Source organism: Propithecus coquereli, unplaced genomic scaffold (genome assembly GCF_000956105.1).
Source record: "Propithecus coquereli isolate 6110/MARCELLA unplaced genomic scaffold, Pcoq_1.0 Scaffold201, whole genome shotgun sequence".
Taxonomy (NCBI): Eukaryota; Metazoa; Chordata; class Mammalia; order Primates; family Indriidae; genus Propithecus; species Propithecus coquereli.
Window position 1 is genome coordinate 759543 of NW_012145079.1, and position 14847 is coordinate 774389.

Here is a 14847-nt window from a genome sequence, read left to right on the forward strand (position 1 = left end):
TGAGGTATCACCTAACTCCATTATCAAAAAGTCCCAAAATATTTACAAATGCTGGCATGGATGTGGAAAGATAGGAATACCCTTACACTGCCAGTGGCACCACAAATTAGTACAACCCCTGTGGAAAATAATTTGGAGATACCTCAGAGCTAAAAACAGAAATACCATTAGATCCAGCTATCCCACTATTAGGCATCTACCCAAAGGAAAAAAAGACATTCTATAAAAAAGATATCTGCACTCGAATGTTTATGGCAGCACAATTCGTAACTGCAAAGACGTGGAAACAACCCAAGTGCCCATCAATATGTCAGTGGATTAATAAAATGTGGTACATGTATACCATGGAGTTCTACTCAGCCACAAAAAACAGTGGTGATCTAGCACCTCTTATATTATCCTGGATAGAGCTTGAGCCCATCCTTTGAAGTGAGATATCACAAGAATGGAAAAACAAGCACCACATGTACTCGCCATCAAATTGTTACTAACTGATCAACACTACGGTGTTCACATGGTAGTAATATTTGCTGGGTGCTGGTCAGTTGGGTGGGAGGGTAAACTCACAACTAATGGAGATGGAGCACACTGTATGGGGGAAGGGCACGCTTCTAGCCCTGGCTTGGGTGAGGCAGAGTCATTACTTGTAACTAAAATGTTTGTACCCCCATAATATTCTGAAATTAAAAAAAAAAATAGAAGCATTTACCTCATCTCACATGGGCTTAGTACCACCAGCAGGGTTGGGAAACTGGAATCCAAAGGAATTCAAGAATATGGGGGAACGTCTGACAAACTTTCCTCAGGAAATCAGTAACACTTCTCTGAGAGTTCATGGGAGTCAGAAAAGAAGATCCCTTCCAGTCTTAGCATGAGTTTCACCACAGGAGCATGGGTGGCATCTGGGGTGGGACAATCCTTTACTGGGCGGGAAGGACTAAACTGTTCCTGACACTCACCCATTAAACGCCGCCATCCTGCTGTCCCTGGACAGCCAAGATCATCCTCACACATTTCCAGCAGCCCCCTGGGTGGGAATCCCCTCAGCTAGCTACCCGTGGTAGAGACTCAATCCCCTAACAATTTTTCTTCAAACTGTGAGCAAAAGCCCAAAGGACCTACCACATTCAATAGTCCTAAAGTTTCACCAGTGTCAAAAACTAGTATAAAACCAAGGCTGTCTCTGGTCTCGGCTCCGGTTTCCTGTTTCCTAGTGTTCTAGCCTCTGTGCCACGGACAGACGCAAGCGGGGTGTCCAGGGGCGGAGCCAGCCTCTCACAACCCCAGCCTCTTAGAAGAGTTGGCTAGCAGTCGGGCTTTCTCTCATAAGGAGGACAATGTTTGCAGAGCGAACTTCCTTTTGATTTTAGAGAATTAAACCTATGACCATTAACCAAGGCGAGCCAGGGACACAAATGTACTTGCACATGGTTTTATGGTGTGTAGAAACCATCCAATGTCGTTCGGTCTGTTCCTTCCTCCTCACTTCACTCCTTCTTTGCTCATTTGTTAAAACCAAAGCTTAAAATGGTTTCTGCTGTCTTTCAGCCAACCCAGATCAATATTTGGCCTCTCTTGGGGACTCTCTGTCAACCTGTTGACAGGCAACAGTTAATTAGGGTCATTAACCAGTTTGCCAAAACAAAATTGGCAGACGATAAATGTAGAAGTCTATTCAATCTAAGATGTGATGATGACTTAGACGTCTGAATGAACACCAAGCACATTACTATAGTGCGAGGACAAGGCCAGATCAGAGCTGCAGTGGACTTTGGCTTTCTAATAAATACTTTCATCTGCCAGGGCATAAAATGAGGTGCAGGGCCCCTGGTTGTGTGTGTAGTATAAAGGTGTAGAACTGGAACTGAAATGGCAATAGGCGTATGAGGGGATTTTGTAAGAATCCACTGTTTGTCATCTATTCAACAAACATGCACCTGAACACTCCTGCTGTGTCAGACCCCATCCAGCCAAAGGTCAAAGTGGACTACCACTCTGGGTCGTGCTCAAACTGGGAACAGACAAATATTTACAATGTGATTGCAGAAATTCATAATGTGCTCTCACAAGCAGTTCTTTCCTTTTGCTGCTCTTGGTTAAATTTCTCTCTAAATCTGACCCTCACGAAATATTCCAGAGCCCCGATTGTGGTCTGCTGGAAAGAAGACTGGGCAGGGGTTCAAAAGACATGAGTTTGAGTCCCACTGGGTGATCTTCAGCTTGTCAACACCTACACCTTCATTTCCCCGTCTGCAAGACAGAGATAACACCTGCTTTCCTCCTCGCAGATTAATGGCAACGGCTACAAAGACATGATATCTGTGTCAGAGCTCAGTAGGCTCTGAGGTAGCATTTCCCTAACAGGTAACAAGCAAACACTGTTCTTCAGGATGAAAAAGAAAAAAGCCCCCATCTCAAAAAGATTGGAGTGCTAAGTTAGACAATGTTGAACAGGATGGTTTCCTTACTATAGAACTCCCAAGCGTCTTTAACAAGCTAAGGAACATGTATGCTACAGGATTAATGTACCAGAGCAATTCCTCACAAGAGGTACACTACGACATATTTCCCAACCCTTTCTTAAGGACACCCACCGACTCAGTGTTCTGAAGATGGTGTGGGAAATGCAGCTGTACAGTATTGGATTGCTCCTCATCAGAAAAGCAGTATGTTCTCGTCTTCACGCTGTTCATAGGCTAAGAAAGGAAAAACATGGAGAGCGGCAGGCAGTGCCTGATCCCTAATGGTCTTGCTGATGCGAGCAGGCAGAAGTCACCGTCTCTGTCCTATGGCCAGGGAGCTACCCTGCTCAGAGGGGAGGACAGAGCTCTGCTGTCTTCTCTCCCCATCTCGTCCTTAGCTAGGGAGGCTGAAGGAGAATGAAATTCCCAATCTCCTCAAATAGAACGTCTCTCCCTCAATGGGCAACAAAACTACAGTCACCTATCGTTTTGCTTCTGTTCAGATGCCACACTCTCCTGGTGTATCTCCTGCTTATTTCTGTACTTCTTCCTTCCTGTCTGCCCTCCGTGCTGGAGAGCCGTGGGATCAGCCCTCAGCCCTTCTCCCCATCTACTCTGTCTCCTTAGGTGATCTTATCTGGTCCCAAGCCTTAAAAAACAAGTTCTGTCCATCATGATCAAATTCTTGCATATAAAAGGGCACATCTTGAGACCTCTAAGCAGCTCCAGAGAACACTTCTGTACACAAGGAACCTACTTCAGTCATGTGGGACCTGCAGTTGCAACACGGTTTCAAATTCCTATCGAAACAACGGAGACTGCCCTTTGCAGCCATGACGCTTCTATAATTGTAAATGATTTAAAATAAATCAATGTTCAAAGGAGGGATGGTTGTTTCCCAATTCTTTTTTGTCTTTGTACGGTAGATACCCCAGGGAAGACCAAACACAAGCCAAAGTCTGATGCTTAGGGAAGACTCAGCCATAGAAAGTTGGGTTCATCTGCATTTTCTCAGATGTGTCCCATGCTTCCTAAAATTCCAAGTTTCTCCTCATTCTATTTGACTCAGACAACCTTTCCCACTACCCTGCATTTTGCTGATGAAATGAAAGCTAAAACTTTGGTGGAAAGTTGCATCTGTGGTTTTAGCCCAGCTCTTCTGCGGACGAGAGAGGGAGCACGGTTCCCAGCGTGCGGAACGCATTCTCCTGAACAATACCAAGCCAGGAGGGTGGCTGTTCTCAGTGGTGGACTATGGGCACATCTCCTTTGTGTAATGCATATGGCTTTTCCTAGTTTTACAGGATGACAACGTATGACTTCATAATCAAAAAGAAAGTAGTTAGTTTTAAAAAGGAAATGTTCTTTCCTATTGGGTATCATTAAAATTGTGGCCATACAACAGTGCGGATTTTTTTAAACAAAGCGTCAGTGTCCTTGCCTCACCTCAGCTTTGCCTGCTTGTCCAATCCAACCACTTTCCGTACCACCTGTTGGCAGAAGCCGTAGCACATGAAGAGGACAGAGTTCTCGGCGATGTTGGCAATCAGCGCCGGGCTGGTGCCCTTGTAGAAGCCGCGAAAGCCCACCTGGGCATAGGTCTTCAGACAGCAGTCAGTGAGGCCCCGGTACAGGTCGGGGAACGTCTGCATCTTCACTTTCATGGTGTCGAAGGGCTGCCCGGTCAGGACACACGCTGTGCCCCCTGGAACCAGGACAGAAGTCCGCTTTAGTACGAGCTACCGTTTCGTTTCCGAGCACAGCCTCAATTACCCACGGAAAGGAGGCACAGCCGCCTACCCCAGGGCTTACCCCTGCTTCAGTTTGTTTCGACCTCTTTTCCCCTTCCAGCTGAGTCCAGCAAACAACTTACGGCAGGCCCTAATGTGCCCAGCACCCACATCCCACCCGGAAGGAGCTCACGCTCGGCAAGGGAGACAGACGTGTTCAACGGTCGAAGTGACAGGATGCAAAGGCGCAGCGTGTGTTTGGGAACCCTGGAAATGGGGTCAGAGGGACCTGTGCTGAAGCCTGGCTTTGCTGCGAGATCCTGCACAAGCCATACCACATCAGAGCCTCAGTTCCTCATCCATGCCCACCACACAGGGTTAGCGCAAGGAGTAAATACAAGTGGAGGAGACGGGCTTAGCACAGTGCCTGCTACACAACCAGTGCTCAGTGAACAGCAGTTACTGCGTGCACGAGAGACAGAGGCACGAGAGGGCAAGGGGAAACCTGGGGAGAGTTAGTCACTCCACTGTGCCTAATGCCCAGTGGGCTGGTGACAGTCAGAACAGCAGCAGAGGACTGGACATCAGACAAAGGAAACAAGAAACGTTGTTTCTTGGCCTTTTGGCTAAGATCAAGTAAAAACAAGGAGTCTAGCAAATTAACCCTGAAGAGCTAAATACCTGACCCTATGGAAAAACCTCTTTAATTTGAACTCTACCAATTAATGATTTATTTTTAGATAGGGAATGCACTGAAATTTACTTTTGCTTAGCATAAATCCTATACTTATACACTTTCATACTGTAATAATATTAAACACAGCAAAGTCTAAATTGCATGAGATCACGTCAATAAGAATCCTGTATGTAGGGAAAGGAATGAACTGCAGCCACCCTACCATCGCCCCAGAGCCCGGACAGGGGTCAGCATTTCGAGAACTGCCACAGGTTAATGTTTACCACCTTCCCTGGGCCTGAGAGGACACCGCAACTCAGACATCCCCTGCTTGTGTTAGGAAACATCACAACCACTTAACAAGGCTATTAAAGCTTCATCTAAATGGAAGAAAAGCCTTACACAAAATATTTAAGAAATGCAATTTCCTAACTTTGACATTTTACATCATCATACCACCTAAACTGTGGAAAGTAGAGAATGGAGAGGGGCCATTAAGAATAACCTTCTCAATTATTTATTGGCAGATAAATGGACATTCCAAAGAGCTTGAAAACTGATCAACCAAAAGTATAATCTCTGTGATCCCATCATTATCATTCATTTCCTCTAGGAAAGGAATGACACATTTCCGCTTTGAATTGCCAAATTATCCCCAATTCTGAATTAGTGGAATGTAATTTAACATAATTTTACTATGATTAATTTACAGTCATTCTCTCCCAGATACTGTTGGGCTAGGTAAAATGAGACCCACACTGTATCAAAATAATTTAATTATTCCAAAAGAAGAGGTAACTCGGAATTTTTAAAGCCAGTACATAATTTAGATAAACTAGATGCAGATAAGCTGAAAAAAGCATTTAATTCAGCACCTTAATGTTTTCACTGGAGGGTTTCCTTATTTCAACTCAATCATCCTGACGGTCCAGACATCACAGGTTATTACAAGATGCATTTGCTGTATGACAGCTACATTTCCAAGAGGGAAAAGGGGGAAGGCTAGTGAATGTGAAAATGCTAGCTACGATTTCCTCTCCTCGTCTGTAAAGGTAAGCTAACTTCCTATGGAACTTAGCACAAATGACACAATCACGGCACCCACCATGCCCCCCTCAAGTAAGTGAAGACTATTCTGAACACCAGCACCAACCACAGAGCCAACACCTAGTAGGTTCTCAAAGATCTATCAAGTCAATAAAGCCAGGAATGAGAGGGATTAAATATTTCTCCACTTCCACAAAAGTCAGACTTTTGATCATCTTATTCTCTTTAAAAGACAAATGAACACATTCTTTAGGAGTTGTCACAGCCAGCCACACATCTCCTGTCACAGGAGAGGCACTCAGACCACGTAACACCCAACACTTTACGAAGGCTGGCATTTGCATTTTCAGTCCTCAACGCAGAGTCAGCAAGTCACGAGGTACAGAGGAAATCCTTCATGGCAGGGACGGTGTTGGGGGGAGGGGGACAGCTCTTGGGGAGGGCAGACGTGAGCACAGAGAAGCAGACTCACACCAAAAAGACCTGGTCTGCCCTGCCCACCTGAACCGAGTGAGAACCTCACACACCTCTGGAGGCCATCGATAAAGGTTCCATTTCACATTCACAGGGCCCAGGAAAGCATATCGTTTTCAAGATATTCCAATCAAAAAGGGTTTGGAGGTGGTTTTTAATTTTGGCATTTGAGAGGATAAACTTCAATGATCTGAAATACCGCATTCCCCGACTATGCTAAATAAGGCACACTGCAACAAGAGCGGTCAAAGTCGTGACTGCATTACTGCAGAGTTGTTAAATGACTAACTCTTAAAGTGCTACCAAAGTTTCCCTTTAAGATGGTTTAACTTTTGGGACCCATGCTGCCTCATTTCAGTAGTTATCCATTACCTATCTTCTTCAAATCCTCCCTTAACTGCCTAGGGCTCTAGCCTTTCCTGGAATCTCTTATAGAACTGCAGATAGGGAGGAGGAGAACTTCTAGCACAGAAGATGAGCTGGCTGCAAACCCACATAGTGGGGGAAAGGTTTGTTTAAAAAAAAGAGAGAGAGCATATTTATGCTCCACCTCCATCACCTCAGACCATGGCCAGCTCCGTGCATAGTCTGATACGCCCATGGCTGGGCTGTGGCCACAAAACTAGGGGTCCGCTGCTCCTGGCAATGGTTGGCAGAAAAATCCCAAAGCCCAGCAGTTTCTGCGCGTAGAGAACGAGGGCAGTGAAGAAACCTGCCCTCATCTCTGGGAATGCTGCTGACACAGTGCTAAAACAAAGACAACGAACAACAACCTGAGCTCCCGGCCCTGTCTTCACGCCATCTAGCTGTGTAACCTTGAACAAATTCACTGTGCCTCTCTAGCCCTCTTTTCTACATACACGAGCATCAGAGCCTTCCCGCTCCATCATTCAGAGACTTCAAGATGCTCAAAAGTGGAACTACTACTTCCCATTTGCATTTCACATGCCTTACAGTAGAAAAGAGGTGCCTGTGTCACTAAAGGGCACCTCTTCTGCCGTTCCAACCCACAGAAACCCCCCTGCAAAGGGGCTTCTTGTCCTTGGAAGTTAGACAACCCATGGCAGCTCTACATCAGTGAAGGGCAGCCCTGTGTTGCTAGCATAAGGAGAAATACCTACCCACATGACCAGAAACTTGTGTCAGCATGCATAAGAGCCCAATACATGTTAATATAATTGTTGAAAAACATACCCACCAGCAAATGTCTCACACACCAGGCTCCCAACAATTTACATCTTTAAAACTGCTGCAACTTACATCTTTAAAACTGACCGTAAATTATAAATGTGGCATCCAAACATTTATATGCACGTAAATTGGAAAACGTAAGCTTTTTAATTCTATCACAATTAAATCTCAGCTCTTCGACACACTGACGGAAGGACATAAACCATCAAAAGTTGAGAATCTCTCATGTGGTTAAACACCCTCCTAACGCAGAGACAAGCACTGAGCCCAGCATGTTCACCTGGGGTAAGAGGCGGCAGAGGCTGCACCATTCTTAGGGTCAGTGTCCTCCGCAGTGTGGTGTGGGGAGTTGGTGAGACGGGCCGTGGGGCCTCGGGGGCTGCAGCTCACTTCCAAGGCAGGGTGAGGGGCTGACCCAAGGAACGCAGTGGACAAGAAGCACTGGGCGGTCTCCAGCCGTCCTTCAGGTCCCCTGCTCCGGGGGCCAGGACGCTCCCGTGGGCTCTGGCCCAGCAGGAGTGTCCTTGCCCAGCGCTCCTTATCCACATCTGCAACTCGCTGTTTCCAGCCTTCCTCATTAGCCTACCTCAACCAACCTTTGATCATGGAAGAATACTTTGCTCTTCTCTGAACAACGATCTCTTTTTCACAGTTGAGCAAATGACAGGATGAGAGGTGGCAGCCCCTTAAACACACCTGTCACACTGGATAAGAGCATTGGGCAACACCCCTCCAGCTCCCCACTCCAGGAAGCTGCAACCACTGTGAGAACTGGTGTGGGAGGCCGGGCAGATCAAAGCTTTCCTTTGGACCATATGAGCATTCCAGCGCCCCTTTCACCTCTGCCCCGAGATAACACAGGACTCGGAGAACTAAATACTACCATGCACTTCCAATTCCCTCACTTGCCTCAGGCCAAGGTTCCTGCTCTCATGGCATCTTCAAGGTAATCTTTCTACAAAGCAGCTTTCATGCTGACCGCACTGCAGTCTGCCCTCGGGTTCAGGCCCCATGCTCAGCCTCAGCCCAGCAAATCCTACCTCCTCTCCTCTCCTTTCATGGCTCTGAGACGGTCCACTATCAGCCTCATTTCTAAAGACATTTCTAAAGGGTGTCCTTTCTTTCCCAACACGAATAAGAAGAGTAACTGGTGTTTCCCCGCAGAGATGGCATGGTGTTATTTTCGCACTACAATGGTTCTGAAGACTGCGAGGCTTGAGGTCCCACACCACCTGCTGGGATAACCCAGCCGTATGACAAAGAACAAGAGACTTTATCTCTGAGCTGTTTTCCAACTGCACTGGGGACATTCCCACCCGTCAACCCTGACTCATAAAGGTTTAATATAACGAACACCACTCTACCTTCTGCCATGCTCTGAACAATATTATACTTCCATTAAATGGATTCATTCTGAGGTTAAAGAATATTGCTTCTGGGGGGGCGAATGGCAATATGTTCGTAACACTTTCACTTGATGTTGCTTAGAAGGTGCTTGAGGACCACAGGGACTGGGTTTTCTCTGGGATTATAGTCATGTGTTGCTTACAGACAGGGGCACATCCTGAGAAATGTGTCATTAGGAGATTTCATTGTGTGAACACCACAGAGCATATTTACACAGATCTAGATGGTGTAGCCCAGTGGTCCCCAACCTTTTTGGCACCAGAGGCCAGTTTCACAGAAGACAATTTTTCCATGGATGTGGTGGGTAGGCAGGAAACTCAGGCGGTGATGGAAGTGATGGGAGCAGCTGCAAATACGCTCACTCACCCACTGCTCACCTCCTCCTATATGGCTCCCCAGTTCCTCAGTTTCATGGAAAAGAAATTTTCCACAGTGGGGAGTGGGGGCCAGTCTCTAGCAGGCCATGGACTGGGGGGTTGGGGACCACAGGTGTAGCCTACTACACACCTGGGATCTATAGCCTATTGCTCCTAGGCTACACATCTATATAGCAAGTTACTATACTGACTTGTGGGCAATTATAACACAATGGTGAGTATTGATATATCTAAACATAGAAAAGGTATAGTATAAATAAGGTATAATCTTATGGGACCACTGTTGTATATGTGGTCTACTGTTAACAGAAACATTGTTATATGACACATGACTGTACCTGCAGCCCCTGCAGTGAGGTCGATGGCAGCTTGGATGGCAGGATTGGACTTCATGTTTGCCCACTCCTCTGCTGGTCTCCGTGGAAGGTACTCTCTGGAGCTTATGATGGGCACTGCATATCCCTGGGAGGAAGCAAAAATTCACCATTAGTCCAGCCTCTGCAGCCTCCCATTCTCTAACCCAGAGCCCAAGTTACTGAACCTGAACTTCTGGAAGCCAGGAAATAGGCTCTACATTGCTCCAAAGGAAGGGGGCTCAAAGTGTCAGTGCAGATTAGTAATTGACCGTCCCCCCCACCCCCGCCAAAAAAAACTCACAGATCAAAAACCTACCCTGAGTAGCAATGCTGCAGCCACCAGCAGCACTTCAACCAGCCTTTCCGAGAACCTTAAAAATGAACACCAAGTAAATAAGCAAACTACAGACTTCTTAACCACATCAGAATAGGTTTTCAGAGGCCTAAACTCAACTATCAGTTCTCAAATCAGACTGCAGCCTGTGCTGCGTGTCACAAGAGAGCAGATCTGGAAGGGAGGACTCAGGTAGAAAAGGTTAGGAGCGCCAAGTCACACACACCTGGGTGTGAATGCCTGTTCCACCCTTGGGCCTCTAAAGCACAGGGTGAGAAAATCATCACAATACAAAGGCAATTCCCATGTGGGAATGATGGGATGCTCAACTGGGCACACACATCACGTGCTCTCACAACAAAGCCCAGCACAGAACACCGTGTTCCTCGCACCATAGTCCACTAACGCTCAACCTTAAATGTGCACACAAGTCACCTGGGGGGCCTTGTTAAAAGGCAGCTTCTCATTCAATAGGCCTCAGAGAGGACCAGGGAGTCTGCCGGTCTTGACAAGCTCCCAGGTGAGGTTGATAATGCCAATCCACACAACCATACTTTGAGAGCAACACCTGAGCCACTGAGGCCCAAACTGGCTTGATAAAAATCACACACTCAAATTACTGGGCCTTTCTCTTGGAAATCTCATTTCAGTGTTTGGGTTGGAGCCCAGAAGTTTGGGAAAACTAGAATCTATTCTCAAACTTCAGGGAAAAAATCAACCATTGCTGAGGCATGGACTTAATAAATATTGACTAGAAAAAGAAATGGTGGCTCGTTAACGTAGATAATGAAAATAACCAACTCAGCAACCAATTCTGTATGGTTTCCAAACCATGTAAATAACTTATTCATGAATAACAAGGAAGAATTTTATTCCTCATCACCCTGAGGAGCTGCGTGCTCCCAGTCAGCCCACCTCTCAGACAGGGCTGGTGTGCTGGGTCAGAGATGAATGCCAAGGTCCTTTCTAACACCAATGCCATCCTAAACGTCAACGGAAAATAACATTAGCCAGCAAGTTTTTTAACCCCTTAAAGCATTTTGCCAACGACCAGACTCCAAGAATCTTCCTTTCTTTACAAAATTTTAAAACCAGCAACAATAAAGGCACAGTACTTAATAAAACAACTAAGTTAGAAAGACACTGATTTGTACCTTACTGATATGCCTGGAGAGACAATACCATTCATTAGGCTGACACGTGGTGGCCATCGGGAACTTTCTTAGAAGAGGATATCAGAGCCCTAATCCAACCTCCCCCTTCTCCAGAAGGAAAACTGAGGCCGGAGCAAGAGGTCTCCAAAGCCACACAACTAGTCAGTGACAGAATTCAGCTCAGAGAGTCTTGCTCTTCAGGTCTGTGCCTATAAACTAATAATTTCAGAGTATTCTAACCTGGCTGAAAAGAACACAGAACTCCCAACCCTGCATTAAAAAAAAAAAAAAAACTGGAGGCAGCTGAGACACACACAGGGCACATCCAACGTGGCCTCTAAGATAACCTCTGTGCGCTCATTTCTGTTGGTGTGCACACTTCTTTAAGTCGGAAGGAAAGTAAGTCACATCGCATCCTACTGTATCTGTCAACATGAACTCAACCCTGTGAGGTGAACCGAGCACACACATTAAATCCTAGAAATAACCACTTGGACAATCATTAGGATAGAAAACAGTGGTGGGTACTAACAGATTCACCCAGAAGGAGTGGGCAATTAATTCGGATAATGTCCAGCTATGGCTAGGAGAAAACACAGGACTTGGAGGCGGCAAGACTGTTCAGCGTGGATTAAACTTGGTGTATGAGCCTGCTGCAGCAATTGGAATAAAAACACGAATCCTTTCCGCACCCTTCTCCCCTCTTCCAAACCACTCCGACTCAGAAACACAAAAGCAGCGCCGACCGTCTTTCCCGATTCTTGTGGAAGTTAATTTTTCAGATGGGAGAATCTGATGAGGCCGCATTTTCCACCAGGGAACATGAACTGCTCCGGGAAGATTCCAGCTTCAGGTTAAGGCGGGGACCGCAGGACGCCACCAGAGCCCGGCGCTGGGATGCGAACCCGCTTTGCCGCTGAGGGGCCCGCCGGGCGCGCGTCCCCGGGCCTCAGAGAAGCAGGTTTGGGAGCCGACTCCCAGCTTTGTCCGCGCGGCCCCAAGCGCTGGCCGGCTCGCCCCCCGCAGCCCGCGCGGCTCCCATTCATAGCGTCTCCGCGCTCCCGGCGCTCTGGCACCGGCGGCGCGCAGGCCCGCGGCCAGCTGACACGACTTGGGGGCAAATGAGGACGACCTTTCCTGCAGGTAAGCACCGCGGGAAGGCCAAGGACCCCGCAGTCTCCGGCGACCCCGGCCGCCCACCCCAGGCGCGGCGCGCTGGTCCCGCAGCACGTGTGCGGCGGCGCTGGCCGCTTCCCCGGCCGCCCGGGAAGGTCACGCCGTCCCGACGCCGAGGCCCGCCCCGCGCCCTCCTCCCGGCGGCTCCCCGCAGCCGCGCTCACCGCCGCGTGGTGCTCGGGCTCCGCCGCCCGCTCTCGGCCCCAAGTCTGCGGCCAGGGCGTCCGCTTTACACCCACGTCGGCCGGGCCGGCCCTGCCCTCTGCCCCGCCCTCCCGCGCAGTCGGCCCGCGCGGCTCAGGAGCGCCCCTGCGGCCGGGGGACTGGCTGCGCCGGGCCGCGCCTAGCCGGGGCCCCTGGAGCCGCCGTGCCGCCCTGCTGAGCCCGCCGAGCCCGCCGGGAAGCGGAAGTGGGCGCGGGGCCGCGGTGCGCCCAGCCCAGCGGAGCCCTCTCGGCCGCAGAAGCCAGCGCAGGGCCCGCGCCCCCGGGGTGCTCTCCCGCCTCTGCGTTCCCGAGACCCGCTCTGCAGCCCCGGGCGCTGGGCTGGGGCTGTCGCTAGCCGCTTAACCTAGCTGGGAGGCAAAGGCCTTAATTCTAAATTATAAGGGAGTGCGAAATTATATTGGGGACTCAGGGCCTCAATATTAAATTATAATTGAGTATGAAAATAGTGGACTTGTAGTGATGAAAATTAAATTCTTTTTGCCAGTAAAAAAACATTTTAAAAAGCCATTTCCCAATCCTCTGCTAAGGAAATCCAGCCCCACTGATGACATTCCTGAAAGTACACTGATGGAAACTGTGACCCTAAGTCGGCCTCTCTGATCTTTTAGTTCCGAAGGCATTAGCGGTTTTATCTGTGGTTCTTTGGCATTTTATTAATAAGCTTAAAATATTCAAGTTAGCTGTTGTATACCGAGAGTAAAGTGATTTTCTTTAGTGCCCTAAGACAAAGAGCTAACAGATCCTACTCAGTCTGAAGGGTCTGGCTTTCCTTCAGAGGCAGCCACCACCTTCCAGGCCCATTGGTTCAGCCTTAGTGTATTTATTTACATTTTCTACACTGTGTTTTCTTCCTCAAAACCTGGCGTCATTTTCTTTTACAACTTTAAGCCTTGCTTGAATGTGCTGTTGGATTATTGCTATGTCACTTAATTATTTTGTGTGACTTAGTGCTTAACACGAGTGCACAACTGAATAGAGCTTCCCGGCTGTACTAATAGTAGATGCTGTGAAGGTATCAGAGCGCCTGATAAATGGGCATCCTTCAGAATCAGCACTTAAGAACTCGAGCTTCCAGAACGTAGTTTAATTACAGAAACGAGCCAGGGAGTTGGGATGACTTGCCCAAAGAGACAGGTAACATGACTAGTTGGACGCAGGTGCAGGAGCAGAGCCTACCGTTGCCACAGCCAGCCTGGAGGACAGAGGGACTAGCAGTGTCACCAGATCCAGTGGCTCTTGCAGCCTAAGAAAATGAGGCCCAAGGGAAACCTGATTCAGGACAGACCCAGATCTCTTGTTATAGATTAGAAAGAGCACTGGACTTGGCACCAGGATGCTTGTGCAAAAGTCCCTGTATGACCTTTAGTGAGTCATTGAACCTTTTTTAAACCCCAGCCGTGGGATGACTGCAGAACTGGCTCCTTTGAACTCCCTTCGCTCCCTCAGCCTTCAGGAGCAATCCACTGTGTGCGTGGCTGGTGCCGTAGGTGGTAGCTTGCGCCCTACCTAGCCTGGCCGCTGGCCCCCAACCTAGTGCATGGCTTGTCTTCTGTAGCCCCTTCCTCTCCTCTCCTCTCCTCACAGGGCGGTTCCAACCTCTCATCACTCTCCCCTGCCTTCCCTTGGCAACCCTCAGCCTCAATCTATGCTATAAAAAATAATTAAGATTTCACTCAGATTTTTAACCCATAATCTACAACGTTACCTTTTTGGCACAAACTCTCAGCCATCTGTCCTTTGTCTGCCTTGCCTGCTGTGTCCCCTTGCTACCACGATGGCCGGTAGGAATGGGACTGATGGAGAAAACAAGGCTTAGAGAGGTCAAGTTATTCACCCAGAGATATACAAGTGCTAAGGAAAGAGCTGGACTCAACAAAGTTCTGCTCAGCTCTGAAGATCAGGTTCTTAACTGCCACCCTGTGCAGGACTACCTCTCAGAAGGCTTCCTTTTAAAAGCAAGAGGGCCGCAGGAACTAGAAGTTATTTCTCCTGGAATACATCTTCCATAATTTTTTTAACAGACAGGGTCTTGCTCTATCACCCAGGCTACAATGCAGTGGCAAGATCACAGCTCACTGCAACCTCAAACTCCTGGGCCCAAGTGATCGTCCTGTCTCAGCCTCCAAGTAGCTGGGACTCTAGGTGTGGGCCACCACACCTGGCTAATTTTTTATTTTTTTGTAGAGACGGGTGTCCCTGTGTTGCCAGGCTAGTCTCAAACTCTTGGCCTCGAGCTGT

The 14847-nt window shown here is 48.1% G+C and overlaps 1 protein-coding gene across 3 annotated transcripts in view; it reads right to left on the reverse strand.

Moving 5' to 3' along the window:
* Nucleotides 1-12593, reverse strand: part of SLC25A15 (solute carrier family 25 (mitochondrial carrier; ornithine transporter) member 15) — a 24135-nt gene extending 11542 nt beyond the window's left edge. Inside the window, exons 1-3 of one of the 3 annotated variants that reach the window (XM_012643833.1) lie at nt 12549-12593; nt 9703-9826; nt 3909-4167 (exon numbers count right to left, since the gene is read on the reverse strand). In XM_012643833.1, coding sequence (XP_012499287.1) covers nt 3909-4167; nt 9703-9757 — 314 coding nt within the window. In that variant the 5' untranslated portion in view covers nt 9758-9826; nt 12549-12593. Of the gene's footprint in view, nt 1-3908; nt 4168-9702; nt 9827-10036; nt 10181-11954; nt 12487-12548 lie in introns of those variants that run through there. The other 2 variants (XM_012643834.1, XM_012643836.1) reach the window with 2 other exon arrangements.
* Nucleotides 12594-14847: the final 2254 nt, after the last annotated feature.